Genomic DNA, 21111 nt, shown 5'->3' on the forward strand with positions numbered 1-21111 from the left:
TGCTTTTCTTCTGCTTATCATCTTGATCTGCCAAAATTCTGGTTCTTTGATGTCCCCCACTCTTTCTAATTTGCTCTGGTCTGCTAACATTTGTGAAAACAAGATGCTTTGTCTCGGCCTTGGGTTGGCTTTTGGAGCCTGCTAAATTCAGTCTCTGGGCTTTGTTTTTAACTCTTGAGTTTATTGGCATGGGACTGGGAGCTCTGCTGCTTTCAAGTCTGTGGATTTTACTTGCTAGCTATAAATTATTAGTTTTTTATTAAACTTCAAGGAGTCTAACCCTTTGGTTAGAGATGGACATTTTATAAGCACTAAGTCAGTATTTGCCACAGCTAAGGAATGGTTTTTCTTTTCTTTTTATTTTTAGAGTAGCTCAAAGATGGTTCAAAGATGCTATAGGGTTTTTCTTCTCTAGAAGGTGTTAAGTCTCAGCTGAATAACAACTTGGCTGAGATATTTTTGGGCTCTGGATAACCTTTAACCTTCCTTCTTATCTTGAGATTCCACAATTCTGAGTACATCTGTGACAATAACCAGACAATAAGTAATGCAATCATGTTTAAAATATGCAGTGGTCTAATAATACTATTTGCTATTCATGAGCAATGATCTACTCCATTATTAATTAGTATAAATGACTGTACTATGAAATTAGAAATTACATCATAGGTTCTGTTTTCCATCTCTCCTTTTCAGTGACTGTCTTACACTGTCTAAGATCTCTATCTCATACAGGTTGTGATTGTACAAACTAAGCTTTATAAAAACCTGGTCTCTGTGATCTGGTTTATAGATTTAAACATTTCCCTCCATTTAGGTGTTATAAAAATGCCCCTCCATTTCTAAATCCAGAACAACTTAAGTCATTTGTAACTTCTAATTTTTTTCTGCTATTTAAGATCATTTAGGAAAGATTTCTTTATTTTCCCTTTAATACTACTATTCATAAAGTGTAGACATGTAAGACAATATGAAATACCAAAATTTCTAGCATATATTTATAATATGTATTATATATACATGCATTTATGTGCTTATATGTGTATAATCCACTTGTATGGAGCATAATTTAGATTTTGCAGACATTGAATTAACAGCACTAGCTACCATTTTGAGCACTTATGATGTGGATATGAGGTTCGGAGTTTAATCCCCTTTGGAAAATAAAGACAGGCCCTACATAGCACAAATTTATCATCTGCCAAACAATCTAAAATGTGCTGAAAATCACATTGGCATTGCTCGGAAACATATATTAGTGAATGGTAAATGTTCGCTACATATTTCTTGCTCCAGACTGTACATTATAGCAGTTATTAAACCAGGTCTGCTTATTGTCTCATCATGGCTCCTTTCCAATTTTTTTCCACCTCTCTCTTAGTATACAGCTAGGTGCACCTAAACAGAAGTCTGTGAAAATAAGGTCTATTATATATGTATATACACACATGAAACATGGCTTAAGCTTTGAATGTATGTGTCATCCCTTCAAATACTGACACCAATAGATGTAAAGATATTTACCCTTCATCATCCTCTGGATTAAATGAACCTAATTTGTAACCCACACATAGCAAATAGGCGATGCTGAAAGATACCCTATTTTTTTTATTTTTATTTTTTTTTGAGACGGAGTCTTGCTCTGTCGCCCAGGCTGGAGTGCAGTGGAGCGATCTCGGCTCACTGCAAGTTCCGCCTCCCGTGTTTACATCATCTTCCTGCCTCAGCCTCCCGAGTAGCTGGGATTACAGGTGCCCGCCACCACGCCCAACTGATTTTTTGTATTTTTTAGTAGAGACACGGTTTCACCGTGTTAGGCAGGATGGTCTCGATCTCCTCACCTTGTGATCCGACTGCCTCGGCCTCCCAAAGTGCTGGGATTACAGGCTTGAGTCACCATGCCCAGCAAGATACCCTATTTTTTAAACGGTTTTTAACATGTTATTATATGCAATAATTACATTTAGTTAATATTGTTAATGATTACAGTGGCCAATATTTTTAATGGAATGGTTAATATCTTGAGTCAAACAGCACTAGTTCTTGCACTGAATTTACTAGCTGGAGGTCTCAAGGAATTCAGTTTCTATAAAACTCAATTTCTTCATCAATGAAAATACTCTTAGCAGGAATACCTAGCAGAAGACAAGGGAGCACCCCAAAGAGGAGAAAGACCTGCATATCAGGGTAACACAGGGGAGCTGGGGCTTCTTCTGTGAGCTCATTAGCCCAGAGATGGAGCGGGCACCAGGGGAAGTGACCCCACAGTGGAGCTTTGGGAGGGTGGCTTGTATGACTCTGTGATGTGCAGGATGGCCCTTCTGCTTTGAGGGTAAGATGGAGAAAGGCTCTTTTCTTTCTTGGTTCTCAGGTGTCCTGGGTGGGAGGAACCCTACAAAGGGGCAGCCCACAATCCACCTCTAGCTTTCTCAGCAAAATATCAATGTGTCTTCCTAAATTTCAATCAAACAACACTTTTAGTTGGCAGGTACACAAGATATAATAACATCTCTGGCAATCTTGTTTTTTTCTAAAGTTATATATGGACCATTTAATCTTTCATTTAATAAATAAGGACTCAGAAAATATTGTGAGGTTTCAGTAAAAGATCCTGAGTAGAGGTTACTTTTCTTGGCATTGTTAAGAAATGTTATTTTCTGTGAAAGCAAAATTTTCAGATTTCCAACATGGGTTAATTTAATTTGCATATAAAAATTTCATACTTACTTTATTGGAAACATTTCCAAGAATGACTACTTAGTCTCTGACCTTTAACTTAACCTAGTGACATATTTAACCTCCCTGTGATAGTTTAGCATTTCATTATGGGGACTGCCTTTTTGCTGTGCTGGGTGCAGCCAACTTCCAGAGGTGTGTTGACCCTAATACTAACTGGCCCTAGATCTTCACACATTTTGTTTTACCTTTTTATTTTATTTTATTTTATTTTTCCTGACAGGATACACATTTTGAACATTGATGTCTGCTTGCTACTCACAGATTTCCTTTTCCCTCCTTTGCTGTTAGTCTTTTACCATTTCTTTCTGTTGCAGTGTTTGTTCTATCATCTTCCTCTATATTTGTTGTTTATAATCTTCAAAGAATTGTGAAACCATATAGGTGAGTTTATCAGAATTTTCTCTGAATGAAGACTATGTTATGAATTAGGTCTCAAGTGGCTCTCCTATGAGGACAGAACATAGACTGTTGTCTATTTCAACAGCCCAGAGGTTGCCTACCTCCTTGTTCATAGTTTTTCACTGAATCATAGAGGTTGCTCTGCATGTGGCCTCAGGATAAATATAAACACAAAAGCTGCAATTATTTTGTGCCATTATTTTGGGAAAAAACCCAAGACTGTTGTATTGTTTCTAAAGGTATTTTCCTGTAGGGAATCTGATTATTGAGTGAATCTCTTCTCTGTTCTGAATTGTTGAGGTTGCCAGATGAAGTTGCCTTGGATATGTAAGATTTTTTTTCAAATTCTCCTTGATTTCATCATTTTGTCCCAGGAAACATGTATTTCTAGATGCTTACAGGCAAAGGGAGGTAACATTTATTGAGAGTTCCCTTCATGACAAGCACTTGACTTACATTATTACATTGGTCTGCACAAAATTTCTCTGGGCTCGATAATTCTTCCTCCATTCTATTAAAAAAGAAACTTATTCAGGGTCACTGTTCAGGCTGAATTGTGTCCTTCCAAAATTCATATGTTGAAGTCCTAATCCCCATGACCTCAGAATGTGACCTTGTTTGAAAATAGGGTCCTTACAGAGGTAATCAAGTTAAAACGAGGTCATTAGGATGGACCCTAATCCAATATGACTGGTGTTCTTCTAGGAAGTCGAAATTTGGACACAGATGACATGAAGACACAGGAAGAAGAGCCATCTATAAGCCAAGAAGAGAGCCTGGAACAGATCTTTCTCTCATGGCTCTCATGGCTTCTCAGTGCTTTGATTTTGGACGTCCAGCCTTGGAAACTGTGAGACAACACCTTTCTATTGTTTAAGCCACCCAGTCTGTGGTACTTGTTATGGCAGCCCTAGTAAACTAAAGCAGTCATATAGTTAGAAAGTGACAAAGATGTATTCAAACTGAGGTCTAGTACCCAAGCATATGCATGGCCTTTTTAGTCTCTTTTCTGTGATTTTGAGTGTTCTGGGGCAGAACCATCTGGTGAATCTCAAGTTCGGCACTGGTGGGTCAAGGGTGTTCTCTGCACTCATTAATAGGCAGAGGAGAAGCCCTACGACCTAAAAGAGCTTTGGAGAGGTGCTCTGGGGTTTCTGGTTGGCACAGCTTGAGCTGTGTCTGGAGCAAGACTGGAGCTATTTTCCTTAAGCACTCCTGCTGCCACCGCCTTAACCCTCCTTTTTATTGGCTCCTCCTTCCCCACCCCAGGTGGGGTGAACAAAAGCAAGAACTTGGAAATGGGGGCAAACTGTAATATTTTGAACAGCTGCCTTTAAAGACACAAGAGAATAAAATTATCAGAAAGGCAGGCTTCATTCACTAAGGAGAAAATAATCAGAAGTTTGGGGGCAGATAAATGTGTCTTTTATTCTGATAAGATACAGAAACTGCTCATTAAAAAAATCAATGATGATGACACAATGAATAAATCATCTGACATGTTTAACACCATTTAAGGTCATATATGCTTTTCACTCATATGGAACTGAAGAGAAAAACACTCCATTGTGCACATCTGTCTCTTAAGTAGCACACATTATAAACCAAATTGGAAGGATCAGTTTTAAAAGATAGCTTTAAATCTTTGCAAATATTTTAAATGTCTTAGTAGCATGTTGCCTAAGAAGTGAGCCTTCTGAATTATTATTTGGTCACAAAGTATGAGCCTATATTAAATAAAGTCTCAGATTAAGTGTCTCCAAGGGAAGACCATATTTTATAAATTATCCAAGTAGATATATTTAGAAAAGTCAACATTATATCGGAAAAATTATATTTGTAAATGATATAGATATGTTCCCAAGCATACCAATTTGTGAGAGCTCACTCTAATAAGTCTCTAAGACCTAATTTATACTGCTTTATTGGTGCAAAGATACTCACGGCAGGAAGTGCAAAGAAAGAAATGCCAAGGAGTGCAAAGCCTGCAGAAAGCAATCTTCCCAGCCAAGTTAGGGGAGTTTTGTCTCCATAGCCAATAGTTGTCAATGTAATCTAGAAACAAAATAAATAGAATGTGCAGCTTAAGTACTTGAGAGGAAAGTTAGGACCTATGAACAGGAGGCAAGCAACGTTTCCACTAAATCATTATTCAACAAATCTTGTTGGTGCTTTTTATTACTGTGCTTTAATTTTCCATGACGCATGACAGAACTTCTCTTTGTTTAAGGAAAAGAATAACCTACATACTTGTTCCTCCCTTATAACACAGTTTTCCGTCTTTTCTAAGTGTATTCAAAGAAAGGTTATTTAAGTAAGTGGATAACCATCAGTGATACAGAAATGATAGCACCATGGATTTAGGACTGGATCAGTGCACAAAATAATAATTTATGTTAATTTAGGCTGTCCCTTCGTTACCTTGGCAGGCATTTCCTGAAGGTCTGGTGTGTGCAAGGTATGTGTTAAGATTTGTAGTGGAACAAAAATGAGTGCATAGTTCTTGTCCTAAGATATTTATGGCCTAATAAGAGAAACATGCCACACATGAATAATTAAAATACGAAACAGGATGAGAGCGGTATCATAATGGAGGTACAAATAGCCTGCTCTGGGAATTCAAGGAAGAGATTAGTTATTATAAACTTGAGGTGTTGAGGGAGCTTTACTAGGGAGATGTCATCATACCTGGGCTTTGAAAGAGGGGTAACATTTCGAGAAGCAGAAATGATAAAGAAGGTGATCTAGGGAGGTGAAAGAAGTGGCTAGCTGCAGAGCAGTGAGAACACATGGAGTAGATTCTGAAAAGTACAAGTTGTTCAGCTGGACTGGGGCATGGTGGATTTAAAAAGGATTAGTGACTTCTTCAATTTATTTTATTGATATTTTATAGACTACTGTGTACAGTTCTTTCAGCTCCTTGGTTAAATTTATTCCTAAGTATTTTAATTTTTGTAGCTACTGTAAATGGGATTGTTCTCTTGATTTCTTTTTTGGAAAGTTTGTTGTTAGTGTATAGAAATGCTAGTGATTTTTGCGGTGTTGATTTTGTATCCTGTAACTGTACTGAATTTATCAGTTCTAGCAGTTTTTTTCTGGAATTGTTGCAAACAGCAACAATTTCCTTTCTTCCTTTCTTATTTGGATGCCTTTTATTTCTTTCTCTTGTCTAACTGCTCTGGCAAAGACTTCCACTACTATATTGAATAGAAGTGGCAAAAGTGGGCATCCTTGTTTTTTTTTAAATCAAACTAATAATTTATTAATAATTTTTAATTTTTGTGGGTACACAGTAGGTATATATCTATTTATGAGTTATATGGGATATTTTGATACAGGCATGCGATATGTCATAATGATATCAGGGTAAATGAGGTATCCATCACCTCAAGCATTTATCCTTTGTGTTACAAATAATCCAGTTATGCTCTTAATTATTTTAAAATGTACAATTAAATTATTACTGACTACAGTCACACTGTTGTACTTTCAAATACTAGATGTTATTCACTCTTTCTGTTTTTTTTTTGGTATCCATTAATCATCTCCGCTTCCCTCTCTGCTCACTCTCTCCACTACCCTTCTCATGCTCTGGTAACCATCATTCTACTCTCTATCTTTGTGAATTTAACTGTTAATTTTTTTTAATTATTATACTTTAAGTTCTAGGGTACATGTGCACAACGTGCAGGTTTGTTACATATGTATACATATGCCATGTTGGTGTGCTGCACCCATTAACTCGTCATCTACATTAGGTATATCTCCTAATGCTATCCCTCCCCCATCCCCCCACCCCATGACAGGCCCCGGTGTGTGATGTTCCCCATCCTGTGTCCAAGTGTTCTCATTGTTTAATTCCCACCTATGAGTGAGAACGTGCGGTGTTTGGTTTTCTGTCCTTGCGATAGTTTGCTCAGAATGATGGTTTCCAGCTTCATCCATGTCCCTACAAAGGACATTAACTCATCCTGTTTTATGGCTGCATAGTATTCCATGGTGTATATGTGCCACATTTTCTTAATCCTTAACTGTTAATTTTTAGCTTCCACAAATAAATGAGACGATGTGAAGTTTGTCTTTCTGTACCTGGCTTATTTCACTCAACAAAATGAGCTCCACTTGCATCCATGTTGCTGCAAATGACAGGTTTTCATTCTTTTTAATGGCTGAATAGTACTCCATTGTGTATACATGCCACATTTTCTTTATCTGTCTATTGATGGATGCTTGGGTTACTTCCAAATCTTGGCCACTGTGAATAGTGCTGCAATAAACATGAGAGTGCAGATATCTCTTTGATATACTGATTTCCTTTCTTTTGGGAATATACCCAGCTGTGGGATTGCTGGATCATGTGGTAGCTCTATTTTTAGCTTTATGAGAAACCTCCAAGCTCTTCTCCATAGTGGCTAATTTATACTAATTTACATTCCCACCAACAGTGTACAATGATTCCTTTTTCTCCAAATCCTTGCCAGCATTTGTTATTGCCTGTCTTTTGGATAAAATCCATTTTTACTGGAGTGAGAGGATATCTCATTGCAGTTTGATTTGCATATCTCTGATGATTAATTATATTGAGCACCTTTTCATATGCCTGTTTACGGTTTGTAATGTCCTCTTTTGAGAAATATCTATTTAGATTTTTTGCCCATTTTAAAATTGGATTATTTTATTTTTTCCTATGCAGTCGTGAGAGCTCCTTATATATTCTGGTTATTAATCCCTTCTCAGATGGATAATTTGCAAATATTTTCTCCCATTCTGTGGGTTGTCTCTTCATTTTGTTGATCGTTTCCTTTGCTGTGCAGAAGCTTTTTCATGTGATGTGATCCCATTTGTTCATTTCTGCCTTGGTTGACTGTGCTCGTGGGATATTACTCAAGAAATCCTTGCCCTGGAGAATTTCCCTCATGTTTTCTTGTAGTAGTTTCATAGATTGAGGTCTTAGATTTAACTCTTTAATCCCATTTTGATTTGATTTTTTTCCATATGGCAAGGGATAGGGGTCTAATTTTATTCTTCTGCATATGGATATCCAGTTTTTCCAGCATCTTTTATTGAAGAGACTGTCCTTTCCTCATTGCATGTTCTTGGTACTTTTGTCGCAAACGAGTTCACTGTGGATGTACAGATTTGTTTCTGGTTTCTCTCTTCTGTCCCATTGGTCTATATGTGTTTTTATGCCAGTACCATTTTTTTGGTTCCTATATCTCTGTAGTATAATTTGAAGTCAGGTAATGTGATTTCTCCAGTTTTTCTCTTTTTGCTTAGGATAGCTTTGGCTCTTCTGGGTATTTTCTGGTTCCATATAAATTTTAGGACTGTTTTTTTCTATTTATGTGAAGAATGTCATTGGTATTTTTGATAGGAATTGCTCTGAATTTGTACATTGCTTTGAGAAAGATGGAAATTCTAACAATAATGGCTATTCTAATCCATGAACATGAAATATCTTTCCATTTTTTTGTATCCTCTTTAATATCTTTCATCAGTGTTTCATAGTTTTCTTTGTAGTGATCTTTCACTTCTTTGGTTAATTCCTAGGTATTTAATTTTATTTGTAGCTATTGTAAATGGGATTATTTTCTCAATTTCTTTTTCAGATTATTTGCAGTTGGCATATAGAAATGATACTGATTTTTGTATTTGATTTTGTATTCTGCAACTTGACTGAACTTGTTTATCAGTTCTAATAGTTTTTTGATGGGGACTTTAGGTTTTTCCAAATATAAGATCATACCATCTGCAAACAAGCATAACTTGACTTCTTTCTTCCCAATTTGGATGCTCTTTGTTTCTCTCTTCTCTGATTGCTGTAGCTAGGACTTTCAGTACTATGTTGAATAACAGTGGTGAAAATGAGCATCTTTGTTGTGTTCTAAATATAGGAAGAACCATCCTTGCATCCCTGGGATAAATCTCACTTGGTCATGATGGATGATCTTTTTAATGTGTTGTTGAATTCGGTTTGCTAGTATTTTGTCGAGGATTTTTCCATCAATGTTCATTAGGGATGGTGGCCTGTAGTTTCCTTTTTCAAATGCATTTTTGTCTGGTTTTGGTATTAGGGTAACACAGGCCTCATAGAATGAGTTTAGAAATATTTGTTCCTCTACTTTTTGGAATAAGTTTGAGCAGGATTGGTATTAGTTCTTCTTTCATTGTTTGGTAGAATTCAACAGTAAAGCCATCAGGTTTCAGGTTTTTCTTTGCTGGGAGAATTTTTATTATGGCTTCAATCTCATTACTTGTTATTGGTCTGTTCAGGTTTTGGATTTCTTCATGGTTCAATGTTGGTAGGTTGTATGTATGTAGGAATTTATCCATTTCTTCTAGGTTTTCCAATTTATTGGTATATAGTTTCTCACAGTAGTCTCTAATGATCCTTTGAATTTCTGTAGTATCAGTTTTAATGTCTCCTTTTTCATCTCTGATTTTATTTATTTGGGTCTTCTCTCCTTTTTTCTTAGTCTGGCTAAGTTTGTCATTTTTGTTTATCTTTTCAAAAAACAACTTTTTCTTTTGTTTATCTTTTTTTTTTTTTTTTTTTGAGACAGAGTCTCACTCTGTTGCCCAGGTTGGAGTGCAGTGTTGTGATCTCGCCTCACTGCAAGCTCCACCTCCTGGGTTCATGCCATTCTCCTGCCTCAGCTTCCCGAGTAGCTGGGACTACAGGCACCCGCCACCACGCCCAGCTATTTTTTTTGTATTTTTTAGTAGAGACAGTGTTTCATTGTGTTAGCCAGGATAGTCTCAGTCTCCTGACCTCATGATCCACCTGCCTCAGCCTCCCAAAGTGCTGGGATTACAGGCATGAGCCACCGTGCCTGGCCTTGTTTCAATTTCATTTATTTCTGCTTTGATCTTTATTTCCTTTCTCCTACTAACTTTGGGTTTGGTTTGCTCTTGCTCTGGTAGGTTGCACAATAGGTTGTTTATTTGAAGTTTTTCTTCTTTTTTGATATAAGCACTTTTAGTTATAAACTTCCCTTTTAGTACTCCTTTTGCTGTATCCCATTGGTTTTGTTATAGGTTGTGTTTCCATTATCATTTGTTTCAAGAAATTTTTCAATTTGCTCCTTAATCTCTTCATTGACCCATTGGTCATTCAGGAGCATATTGTTTAATTTACATGTGTTTGTATAGTTTCCAAATTTTCTCTTGTTACTGATTTTTAGTTTAATTCAATTGTGGTCAGAGAAGATACTTGGTATTATTTCGATTTTTTGAATGTCTTAAGACTTCTTTTGTGGCCTAACATATGGCCTATCCCGATCTATCCTTGAGAATATTCCATGTGCTTAGGAGAAGTGTGTGGAGTATTCTGCAGTTGTTGGATGAAATGTTCTATAAATATTTATTAGGTACATTTGGTCTATTGTGCAGATTAAGTTTGATGTTTCTTTGTTGATTTTCTGTCTGGATGATCTGTCCAATGATGAAAGTTGGGTGTTGACGTTTCCAGCTATTATTGTCTTGGGGTATGTCTCTCTCTGTAGCTCTAAAAATATTTGCTTTATATATCTGGGTGCTCCAGTGTTGGGTGCATATATATTTATAGTTGTTATATCCTCTTGCTGAATTGATTCCTTTATCATTGTATAATGACCTTCCTTGTCTCTTTTGATAGCTTTTGTCTTGAAACCTATTCTGTTTGATGTAAGTGTAGCTACTCCTGCTCTTTTTTGGTTTCCATTTGCATGGGATATCTTTTTTTATCCCTTTATTTTTGATCTATGTGAGTCTTTATAGATGAAGTATGTTTCTTGTAGTCAACAGATCATTGGGTCTTGCTTTTTAAAATTTAATTTTAATCTGTTGAATCCATTCAATCCTGTGTCTTTTGATTGGAGAGTTTAATCCATTTATATTCAGTGTTATTATGGATAAGTAAGGACTTACTCCTGCCATTTTGCTATTTGTTTTCTAGTTGTTTTGTGGTCTTCTCTTGCTTCTTTCTTTCCTTCTTGTCTTCCTTTCAGTGAAAGTGATTTTCTCTGGTGGTATGATTTAGTTTCTTGCTTTTTATTTTTGTGTGTGTATCCATTGTATGCTTTTTTGATTTTAGGTTGCTATGAGGCTTGCAAATAATACCTTATAACCTATTATTTTAAACTGATGACAACTTAACTCTGATTGCATAAACAAATAAGCAAAAAGAAAATTAATGAAAATGCTACATTTTAACTTTGTCATGCCACTTTTAAACTTTTTGTTGTTTCTACTTTATCTTATTATGCTGTGTATATCTTGAAAAGTTGTTGTAGTTATTATTTTTTTGATAAGTTCATCTTTTTGCCTTTCTACTTAAAATATAATTAGCACAATTATAGTGCTATGATATTCTGTTTTTCTGTGTACTTACTATTACCAGTGAGTTTTCTACCCTCAGATGGTTTCTTACTGTTCCTTAATGCCTTTTTTTCTTTCAAACTAAAGAAATCACTTTAGCATTTCTTGTAGGACAGGTCTGGTGTTGATGAAATGCCTCAGTTTTTGTTTGTCTGGGAAAGTCTTTATTTCTCCTTCATGAAGGCTATTTTTGCCAGATATACTATTCGAGGATAAAATATTTTTTCCTTCAGCACTTTAAATATGCCATGCCACTCTTTCCTGGCCTATAAGGTTTCCACTGAAAAGTCTGCTGCCAGATGTATTGGAGATCCATTGTATGTTATTTATTTCTCTTCTTTTGCTGCTTTTAAAATCTTTTCTTTATCCTTGACCTTTGCCAGTTTATTAGTAAATGCTTTGAGGTTAAATCTGTTTGGTATTCTATAGCCTTCTTTTACTTGAATATTGATATCTTTCTCTAGGTTTGGGAAATTCTGTTATTATCCATTTGAATAAACTTTCTCTCTCTCTCTCTCTCTCTCTCCTTACTTTTTAAGGCCAATAACTTAGATTTGCCCCTTTGCAGCTATTTTATAGATATTTTGGGCATTTCTTTCTTTTTTATTCTTTTATCTTTTGTCTCTGCTGACCATGTATTTTCAAATAGCCTGTCTTCACGCTCACTAGTTCTTTCTTCTGCTTGATCAATTCTGCTATTAAGGGACTCTGATGATTCTTCAGTATGTCAGTTGCATTTTTGACCTCCATATTTTCTGCTTGATTCTTTTTAATTATTTCAATTTATTTGTTAAATTTATCTGATAAAATTCTGAATTCTTTCTTTGTGTTATGTTGAGTGTCTCATGTTTTCCTAGATGATCTTGAGGTTGTGGTGTTTGTCAGTGTCTGGGCATTGAAGAGTTAGGTATTTATTGTAGTCTTTGTAATCTGGGCTTGTTTGCAGCCATCCTCCTTGGGAAGGCTTTCCTGGTATTTGAAGGGACTTCAGTATTATGATCTAAGTTTTTGGTCACTGCAGCCATTTCTGCATTAAGGGGTACCCCAAGCCCAGTAATGCTATGGTTCTTATAGACTTGTAGAGGTATCACCTTGGTGGTTTTGAATAAGATCTGAAACAATTCTCTGGATTACTGGGCAAAGACTCTTGTTCTCTTCCCTTACATTCTCCCAAACAAATGAGTCTCTCTTTCTCTGTGCTGAGGTGTCTGGGGCTTGGTGAGGGGCGACACAAGCAGCCTTGTGGCCACCATCACTGAGACTGCACTGGGTTAGACCTGAAGCCAGCACAGCACTAGATCTTGCTCAAGTGGGCATCCTTATTTTGTTCTGGATCTTAGAGGAAAGGATTTCAATTTTTCACTGTGGAGTATAATGTTAGCTATTGGCCTATAATATACGCTTTTTATTGTGTTGAGGTACATTCCTTCTGTACCTAATTTGTTGAGGATTTTTATTATGAAATAAAATTTGGTCAAATGATGTTTCTGCATCTAATGAGATGATCTGCAATAAACCAGGCACAGAAAGGTAAATACTGCATGTTTTCACTACATGTGGAATCCGAAACAATGAAACCCATGGTAGAAGAGAGTAGTATGCTGGTTACCAGAGGCTGGGGGTTGGGGGAATGGGGAGATGATGGTCAAAGGACACAAAGCCTCAGTTAAACAGGAACAATATGTGTATGTGTGTGTATATATATGTTATGTATATATATATGTATATATATGTTATGTGTATATATATATATATATATATATATGAGATCTATTGCACAGTGTGGTGAATACAGTTAGTATTAAGTGTATTGTGCATTTCAAAATTACTAAGACTAAATTTCAAATGCTCTTACCACATTTTTTTTTTCTGAGACTGAGTCTCTCTGTCACCCAGACTGGAGTGCAGTGGGGCAATCTCAGCTTACTGCAACCTCCGCCTTGCAGGTTCAAGTGATTCTCCTGTTTCAGCCTCTTGAGTAGCTGGGATTACAGGCATGCACCACCACACCCAGCTAATTTTTTGTATTTCTAGTAGAGACGGGGTTTCACCACGTTGGCCAGGCTGGTCTTGAACTCTTGACCTCAAATGATCCCCCTGCCTTGGCCTCTGAAAATGCTGGGATTATAGGAGTGAGTCACTGCACCCAGCCACACCACAAAAATTGATATGTATTTGAGGTGGTGGACATGTTAATTTGCATGATGTAATGATTCCACATTGTATTCATAAATCATAGCATCACTTTCTACCCCATAAATACATACAACTATAATTTCTCAATTTACAATGAAAGAAAAGTAAAGGATTAGTAAACAGAAGGTTAACTAGATATGCTAAAGCTAGGCCAGGGAATGTCTTTGAATATCATGCCTCTCCTATGATCAAACTGCTCCAGGCATTCCCCACATCTCTTAGAACAAAGTCCCAGCTCCTCTCCATGGCCTGCAGGGTTCTTCATGATTGACCTCAGCTAACTTCTCCGACATGGTCTTCTACCATGCTCTCTCTCATTCTGCTTCTGCCCCTCCTGCCTTGCTATTCATCAGCACACCAAGCTCTTTTTTTTTTTTTGCCTAAGGACCTTTGCATTTGCCTTTCTCTTTCTGAATTTCTCTTACTTCCAGGTTTGCATTCAGGTACCTGCTGAAATGTCAGCTCCACAGAAAACCAACCCAGATCACCTAATTTAACCCACTTCCCAAGACTGGCTTAGTCTCCCAGCCTACATCTTTCTCCCATCCTGGATGCCTCCTGTCCTCGAACACTGGACTCTAAGTTCTTCAATTTTGGGACTCTTGGATCTTTGACCACAGACTGAAGGGTGCACTATCAGCTTCCCTACTTTTGGGGTTTTGGGACTCAGACTGGCTTCCTTGCTCCTCAGCTTGCAGACGACCTGTTGTGGGACCTCATCTTGTGATCATATGAGGAAACTTGGATTCAGATAATTTAAACAGTTTGCTTATAAGTATACAACTATAACTTGCCCACTAGTGTGTCCTATTACAAAGTCTGCCTTTAAAACAAAAATAGAGAGGACCCACAGACCCCCTGAAGGAAGCAGATTGCTCCTGAAGGACCTGGGAGACACCCTAAATACTGTGCTAGTATCCACGGCTGAGAAACCCACAGATGGTTCACATCACAGGACTCTGTGCAGACAACCCCCAGTGCCAGCCCAGAGTCTGGAAGACTTGTTGGGTGGCTAAATCCACAAGATAGATAACAATCACTACAGCTCAGCTCTAAGGAAGCCACATCCATAGGAATAGGGGGAGAGTACTACATCAAGGGAACACCCCATGGGACAAAAGAATCTGAACAACAGCCTTCAGCCCTAGACCTTCCCTCTGATAGAGCCTACCCAAATGAGAAGGAACCAGAAACCGATTCTGGTAATATGACAAAACAAAGTTCCTTACAACTACCAAAAAATCACACTAGCTCACCAGCAATGGACCCAAACCAAGAAGAAATCCCTGATTTGCCTGAAAAAGAATTCAGGAGGTTAATTATTAGGCTAATCAGGGAGACAACAGAAACACGTGAAGCCTGATTTAAGGAAATCCAAAAAATGATACAAGAAGTGAAGAGAGAAATATTCAAGGAAATAGATAGGATAAATAAAAAAGAGTCAGAACTTCAGAAAACTTTGGACACACTTATAGAATGCAAAATGCTCTGGAAAGTCTCAGCAGTAGAATTGAACAAGTAGAAGAAAGAAGTTCAGAGCTCTAAGTCAAGGTCTTTCAATTAACCCACTCCATAAAGACAAAGAAAAAAGAATAAAAAAATACAAACACAGCCTCCAAGAAGTCTGGGATTATGTTAGATGACCAAAGCTAAGAATAATCAGTGTTCTTGAGGAAGAAGATAAATCTAAAAGTTTGGAAAACATATTTCAGGGAATAACAGAGGAAAACTTCCCCAGCATTGCTAGAAACCTAGACCTCCAAATACAGGAAGCACAAAGAACACCTGGGAAATTCATTGCAAAAAGATAATCACCTAGGCACATTGTCATCAGGTAATCTAAAGTTAAGATGAAGGAAAGAATTTTAAGAGCAGTGAGACAAAGGTACCCGGTAACCTATAAATAAAAACCTATTAGATTAACAGCAGATTTCTCAGCAGAAACCCTGTAAGCTAAAAGGGATTGGGGCCCTATCTTCAGCCTCCTCAAACAAAACAATTACCAGCCAAGAATTTTGTATCCAGCAAAACTATGCTTCATATATGAAGGAAAGATACAGTCTTTTTCAGACAAACAAATTCTGAGAGAATTTGCCACTACCAAGCCATCACTACAAGATTGCTAAAAGGAGCTCTAAATCTTGAAACGAATCATGGAAACACATCAAAACAGAACCTCTTTTAAGCATAAATCTCACAGGACCTATAAAACAAAAATACAATTTAAAAAACAAAAACAAAAAACAAAAAACCAAGGTATACAGGCAACAAATAGCATAATGAATGGAATGGTACCTCACATCTCAACACTAACGTTGAACGTAAATGGCTTAAATGTTCCACTTAAAAGATATCGAATTGCAGAATTGATAAGAATTCACCAATCAACTACCTGCTACCTTCAAGAGACTCACCTAACACATAAGGAGTCGCACAAACTTAAAGTAAAGGTGTGGAAAAAGACATTTTTGGAATACGAACACCAAAAGCAAGCAGGAGTAGCTATTCTTATAACAGACAAAACAAACTTTAAAGCAAAAGCAGTTAAAAAAGACAAAGAGGGCATTATATAATGATAAAAGGCCTAGTCCAAAGGAAAATATCACAATCCTAAATGTATATGCACCTAACACTGGAGCTATCAAATGTATAAAACAATTACTAATAGACCTCAGAAATGAGATGGACAGCAACATAATAATAGTGGGAGACTTCAATACTCCACTGACAGCACTAGACAGGTAATCAAGACTGAAGGTCAACAAAGAAACAATGGATTTAAACTACACCTTGGAACAAATGGACTTAACAGATATATATAGAACATTCCATCCAACAACCACAGAATGTACATTCTATTCAACAGCACATGGAACTTTCTCCAAGATAAACTATATGACAGGCCACAAAATGAGCCTTAATAAATTTAAGAAAATTGAAATTATATCAAGCACCCTCTCAGACCACAGTGGAATAAAACTGAAAATCAACTCCAAAATGAACCTTCAAAACCATGCAAATACATGGAAATTAAATAACCTGCTCAAAAAAAAAAAAAAAAAAGAGAAAGATCATTGGGTCAAAAATGAAATCAAGATGGAAATTAGGAGGGTGGAGCCAAGATGGCCGAATAGGAACAGCTCCGGTCTCCAGCTCCCAGCCCCAGCGACACAGAAGACGGGTGATTTCTGCATTTCTGCTTGAGGTACCGGTTTCATCTCACTAGGGAGTGCCTAACAGTGGGTGCAGGACAGTTGGTGAAGCGCACTGTGCGCGAGCCGAAGCAGGGCGAGGCATTGCCTCACTCGGGAAGTGCAAGGGGTCAGGGAGTTCCCTTTCCTAGTCAAAGAAAGGGGAAACAGATGGCACCTGGAATATCGGGTCAGTCCCACCCCAATACTGCACTTTTCCAACGGGCCTGGAAAACGGCACACTAGGAGATTGTGTCCCGCACCTGGCTTGGAGGGTCCTGTGCCCACGGAGTCTCGCTGATTGCTAGCACAGCAGTCTGAGATCAAGCTGCAAGGCGGCAGCGAGGCTGGGGGAGGGGCGCCCGCCATTGCCCAGGCTTGCTTAGGTAAACAAAGCAGCCAGGAAGCTCGAACTGGGTGGAGCCCACCACAGCTCAAGGAGGCCTGTCTGCCTCTGTAGGCTCCACCTCTGGGGGCAGGGCACAGACAAACAAAAACTCAGCAAGAACCTCCACAGACTTAAAGGTCCCTGTCTGACTGACAGCTTTGAAGAGAGTAGTGGTTCTCCCAGCACGCAGCTGAGATCTGAGAATGGACAGACTGCCTCCTAAAGTGGGTCCCTCACCCCTAAGCAGCCTAACTGGGAGGCACCCCCCCAGTAGGGACAGACTGACACCTCATTCAACCGGGTACTCCTCTGAGACAAAACTTTCAGACGAACTATCAGACAGCTGAATTTCTGGTCTCACGAAAATCCGCTGTTCTGCAGCCACCGCTGCTGACACCCAGCCAAACAGGGTCTGGAGTGGACCTCTAGTAAACTCCAACAGACCTGCAGCTGAGGGTCCTGTCTGGTAGAAGGAAAACTAACAAACAGAAAGGACATCCACACCAAAAACTCATCTGTACATCACCATCATCAAAGACAAAAAGTAGATAAAACCACAAAGATGGGGAAAAAACAGAGCAGAAAAACTGGAAACTCTAAAAAACAGAGCACCTCTCCTCCTCCAAAGGAACGCAGTTCCTCACCAGCAACGGAACAAAGCTGGATGGAGGATGACTTTGATGAGTTGAGAGAAGAAGGCTTCAGACGATCAAACTACTCTGAGCTACGAGAGGAAATTCAAAACAATAGCAAAGAAGTTAAAAACTTTGAAAAAATATTAGAAGAATGGATAACTAGAATAACCAATGGAGAGAAGGGCTTAAAGGAGCTGATGGAGCTGAAAGCCAAGTTTCGAGAACTACGCGAAGATTGCAGAAGCCTCAGTAGCAGATGCGATCAACTGGAAGAAAGGGTATCACTGATGGAAGATGAAATGAATGAAATGAAGAGAGAAGGGAAGTTTAGAGAAAAAAGAATAAAAAGAAATGAACAAAGCCTCCAAGAAATTTGGGACTATGTGAAAAGACCAAACCTACATCTGATTGGTGTACCTGAAAATGATGGGGAGAATGGAACCAAGTTGGAAAACACTCTGCAAGATATTATCCAGGAGAACTTCCCCAATCTAGCAAGGCAGGCCAGCATTCAGATTCAGGAAATACAGAGAACGCCACAAAGATACTCCTCGAGAAGGGCAACTCCAAGACACATAATTGTCAGATTCACCAAAGTTGAAATGAAGGAAAAAATGTTAAGGGCAGCCAGAGAGAAAGGTCGGGTTACCCACAAAGGGAAGCCCATCAGACTAACAGCTGATCTCTCAGCAGAAACTCTACAAGCCAGAAGAGAGTGGGGGCCGATATTCAACATTCTTAAAGAAAAGAATTTTCAACCCAGAATTTGCTATCCCGCCAAACTAAGCTTCATAAGTGAAGGAGAAATAAAATACTTTACAGACAAGCAAATGCTGAGTGATTTTGTCACCACCAGGCCTGCCCTAAAAGAGCTCCTGAAGGAAGCACTAAACATGGAAAGGAACAACCGGTACCAGCCACTGCAAAAACATGCCAAATTGTAAAGACCAGCGAGGCTAGGAAGAAACAATAGCAACTAACGAGCAAAATAACCAACTAACATCATAATGACAGGATCAGATTCACACATAACAATATTAACGTTAAATGTAAATGGGCTAAATGCTCCAATCAAAAGACACAGACTGGCAAACTGGATAAGGAGTCAGGACCCATCAGTGTGCTGTATTCAGGAAACCCATCTCACGTGCAGAGACACACATAGACTCAAAATAAAGGGATGGAGGAAGATCTATCAAGCAACTGGAAAACAAAAAAAGGCAGGGGTTGCAATCCTAGTCTCTGATAAAATAGACTTTAAACCAACAAAGATCAAAAGAGACAAAGAAGGCCATTACATAATGGTAAAGGGATCAATTCAACAAGAAGAGCTAACTATCCTAAATATATATGCACCCAACACAGGAGCACCCAGATTCATAAAGCAAGTCCTCAGTGACCTACAAAGGGACTTAAACTCCCACACAATAATAATGGGAGATTTTAACACCCCACTGTCAGCATTAGACAGATCAACGAGACAGAAAGTTAACAAGGATATCCAGGAATTGAACTCAGCTCTACATAAAGTGGACCTAATAGACATCTACAGAACTCTCCACCCCAAGTCAACAGAATATACATTTTTTTCAGCACCACACCACACCTATTCCAAAATTGACCACATAGTTGGAAGTAAAGCTCTCCTCAGCAAATGTAAAAGAACAGAAATTATAACAAACTGTCTCTCAGACCACAGTGCAATCAAACTAGAACTCAGGATTAAGAAACTCACTCAAAACCGCTCAACTACATGGAAACTGAACAACCTGCTCCTGAATGACTATTGGGTACATAATGAAATGAAGGCAGAAATAAAGATGTTCTTTGAAACCAACGAGAACAAAGACACAACATACCAGAATCTCTGGGACACATTCAAAGCAGTGTGTAGAGGGAAATTTATAGCACTAAATGCCCACAAGAGAAAGCAGGAAAGATCCAAAATTGACACCCTAACATCACAATTAAAAGAACTAGAAAAGCAAGAGCAAACACATTCAAAAGCTAGCAGAAGGCTAGAAATAACTAAAATCAGAGCAGAACTGAAGGAAATAGACACACAAAAAACCCTTCAAAAAATTAATGAATCCAGGAGCTGGTTTTTTGAAAAGATCAACAAAATTGATGGACCGCTAGCAAGACTAATAAAGAAGAAAAGAGAGAAGAATCAAATAGATGCAATAAAAAACGAAAAAGGGGATATCACCACCGATCCCACAGAAATACAATCTACCATCAGAGAATACTACAAACACCTCTATGCAAATAAACTAGAAAATCTAGAAGAAATGGATAAATTCCTCAACAAATACACCCTCCCAAGACTAAACCAGGAAGAAGTTGAATCTCTGAATAGACCAATAACAGGTTCTGAAATTGTGGCAATAATCAATAGCTTACCAACCAAAAAGAGTCCAGGACCTGATGGATTCACAGCTGAATTCTACCAGAGGTACAAGGAGGAACTGGTACCATTCCTTCTGAAACTATTCCAATCAATAGAAAAAGAGGGAATCCTCCCTAACACATTTTATGAAGCCAGCATCGTCCTGATACCAAAACCTGGCAGAGACATAACCAAAAAAGAGAATTTCAGACCAATATCCTTGATGAACATTGATGCAAAAATCCTCAGTAAAATACTGGCAAACCGAATCCAGCAGCACATCAAAAAGCTTATACACCATGATCAAGTGGGCTTCATCCCTGGGATGCAAGGCTGGTTCAACACACGCAAATCAATAAATGTAATCCAGCATATAAACAGAACCAAAGACAAAAACCACATGATTATCTCAATAGATGCAGAAAAGGCCTTTGACAAAATTCAACAACCCTTCATGCTAAAAACTCTCAATAAATTAGGTATTGATGGGACGTATCTCAAAATAATAAGAGCTATCTATGACAAACCCACAGCCAATATCATACTGAATGGGCAAAAACTGGAAGCATTCCCTCTGAAAACTGGCACAAGACAGGGATGCCCTCTCTCACCGCTCCTATTCAACATAGTGCTGGAAGTTCTGGCCAGAGCAATCAGGCAGGAGATGGAAATAAAGGGTATTCAACTAGGAAAAGAGGAAGTCAAATTGTCCCTGTTTGCAGATGACATGATTGTATATCTAGAAAACCCCATTGTCTCAGCCCAAAATCTCCTTAAGCTGATTAGCAACTTCAGCAAAGTCTCAGGATACAAAAT

At 38.2% G+C, this 21111-nt stretch overlaps 1 protein-coding gene across 3 annotated transcripts in view; it reads right to left on the reverse strand.

Annotated features, from left to right (window-relative positions):
• The window catches only part of KCNQ5 (potassium voltage-gated channel subfamily Q member 5), a 597308-nt gene that overhangs the window by 91491 nt on the left and 484706 nt on the right, over positions 1 to 21111 (reverse strand). For all 3 annotated transcript variants that reach the window (XM_032153280.2, XM_032153268.2, XM_032153291.2), the window contains exon 6: positions 5083 to 5193. In XM_032153280.2, the coding sequence (XP_032009171.1) occupies positions 5083 to 5193 (111 nt within the window). The remainder of the gene's footprint in view (positions 1 to 5082; positions 5194 to 21111) is intronic.

This window comes from Hylobates moloch, unplaced genomic scaffold, assembly GCF_009828535.3.
Source record: "Hylobates moloch isolate HMO894 unplaced genomic scaffold, HMol_V3 SCAFFOLD_2, whole genome shotgun sequence".
In the NCBI taxonomy this organism is placed as follows: domain Eukaryota; kingdom Metazoa; phylum Chordata; class Mammalia; order Primates; family Hylobatidae; genus Hylobates; species Hylobates moloch.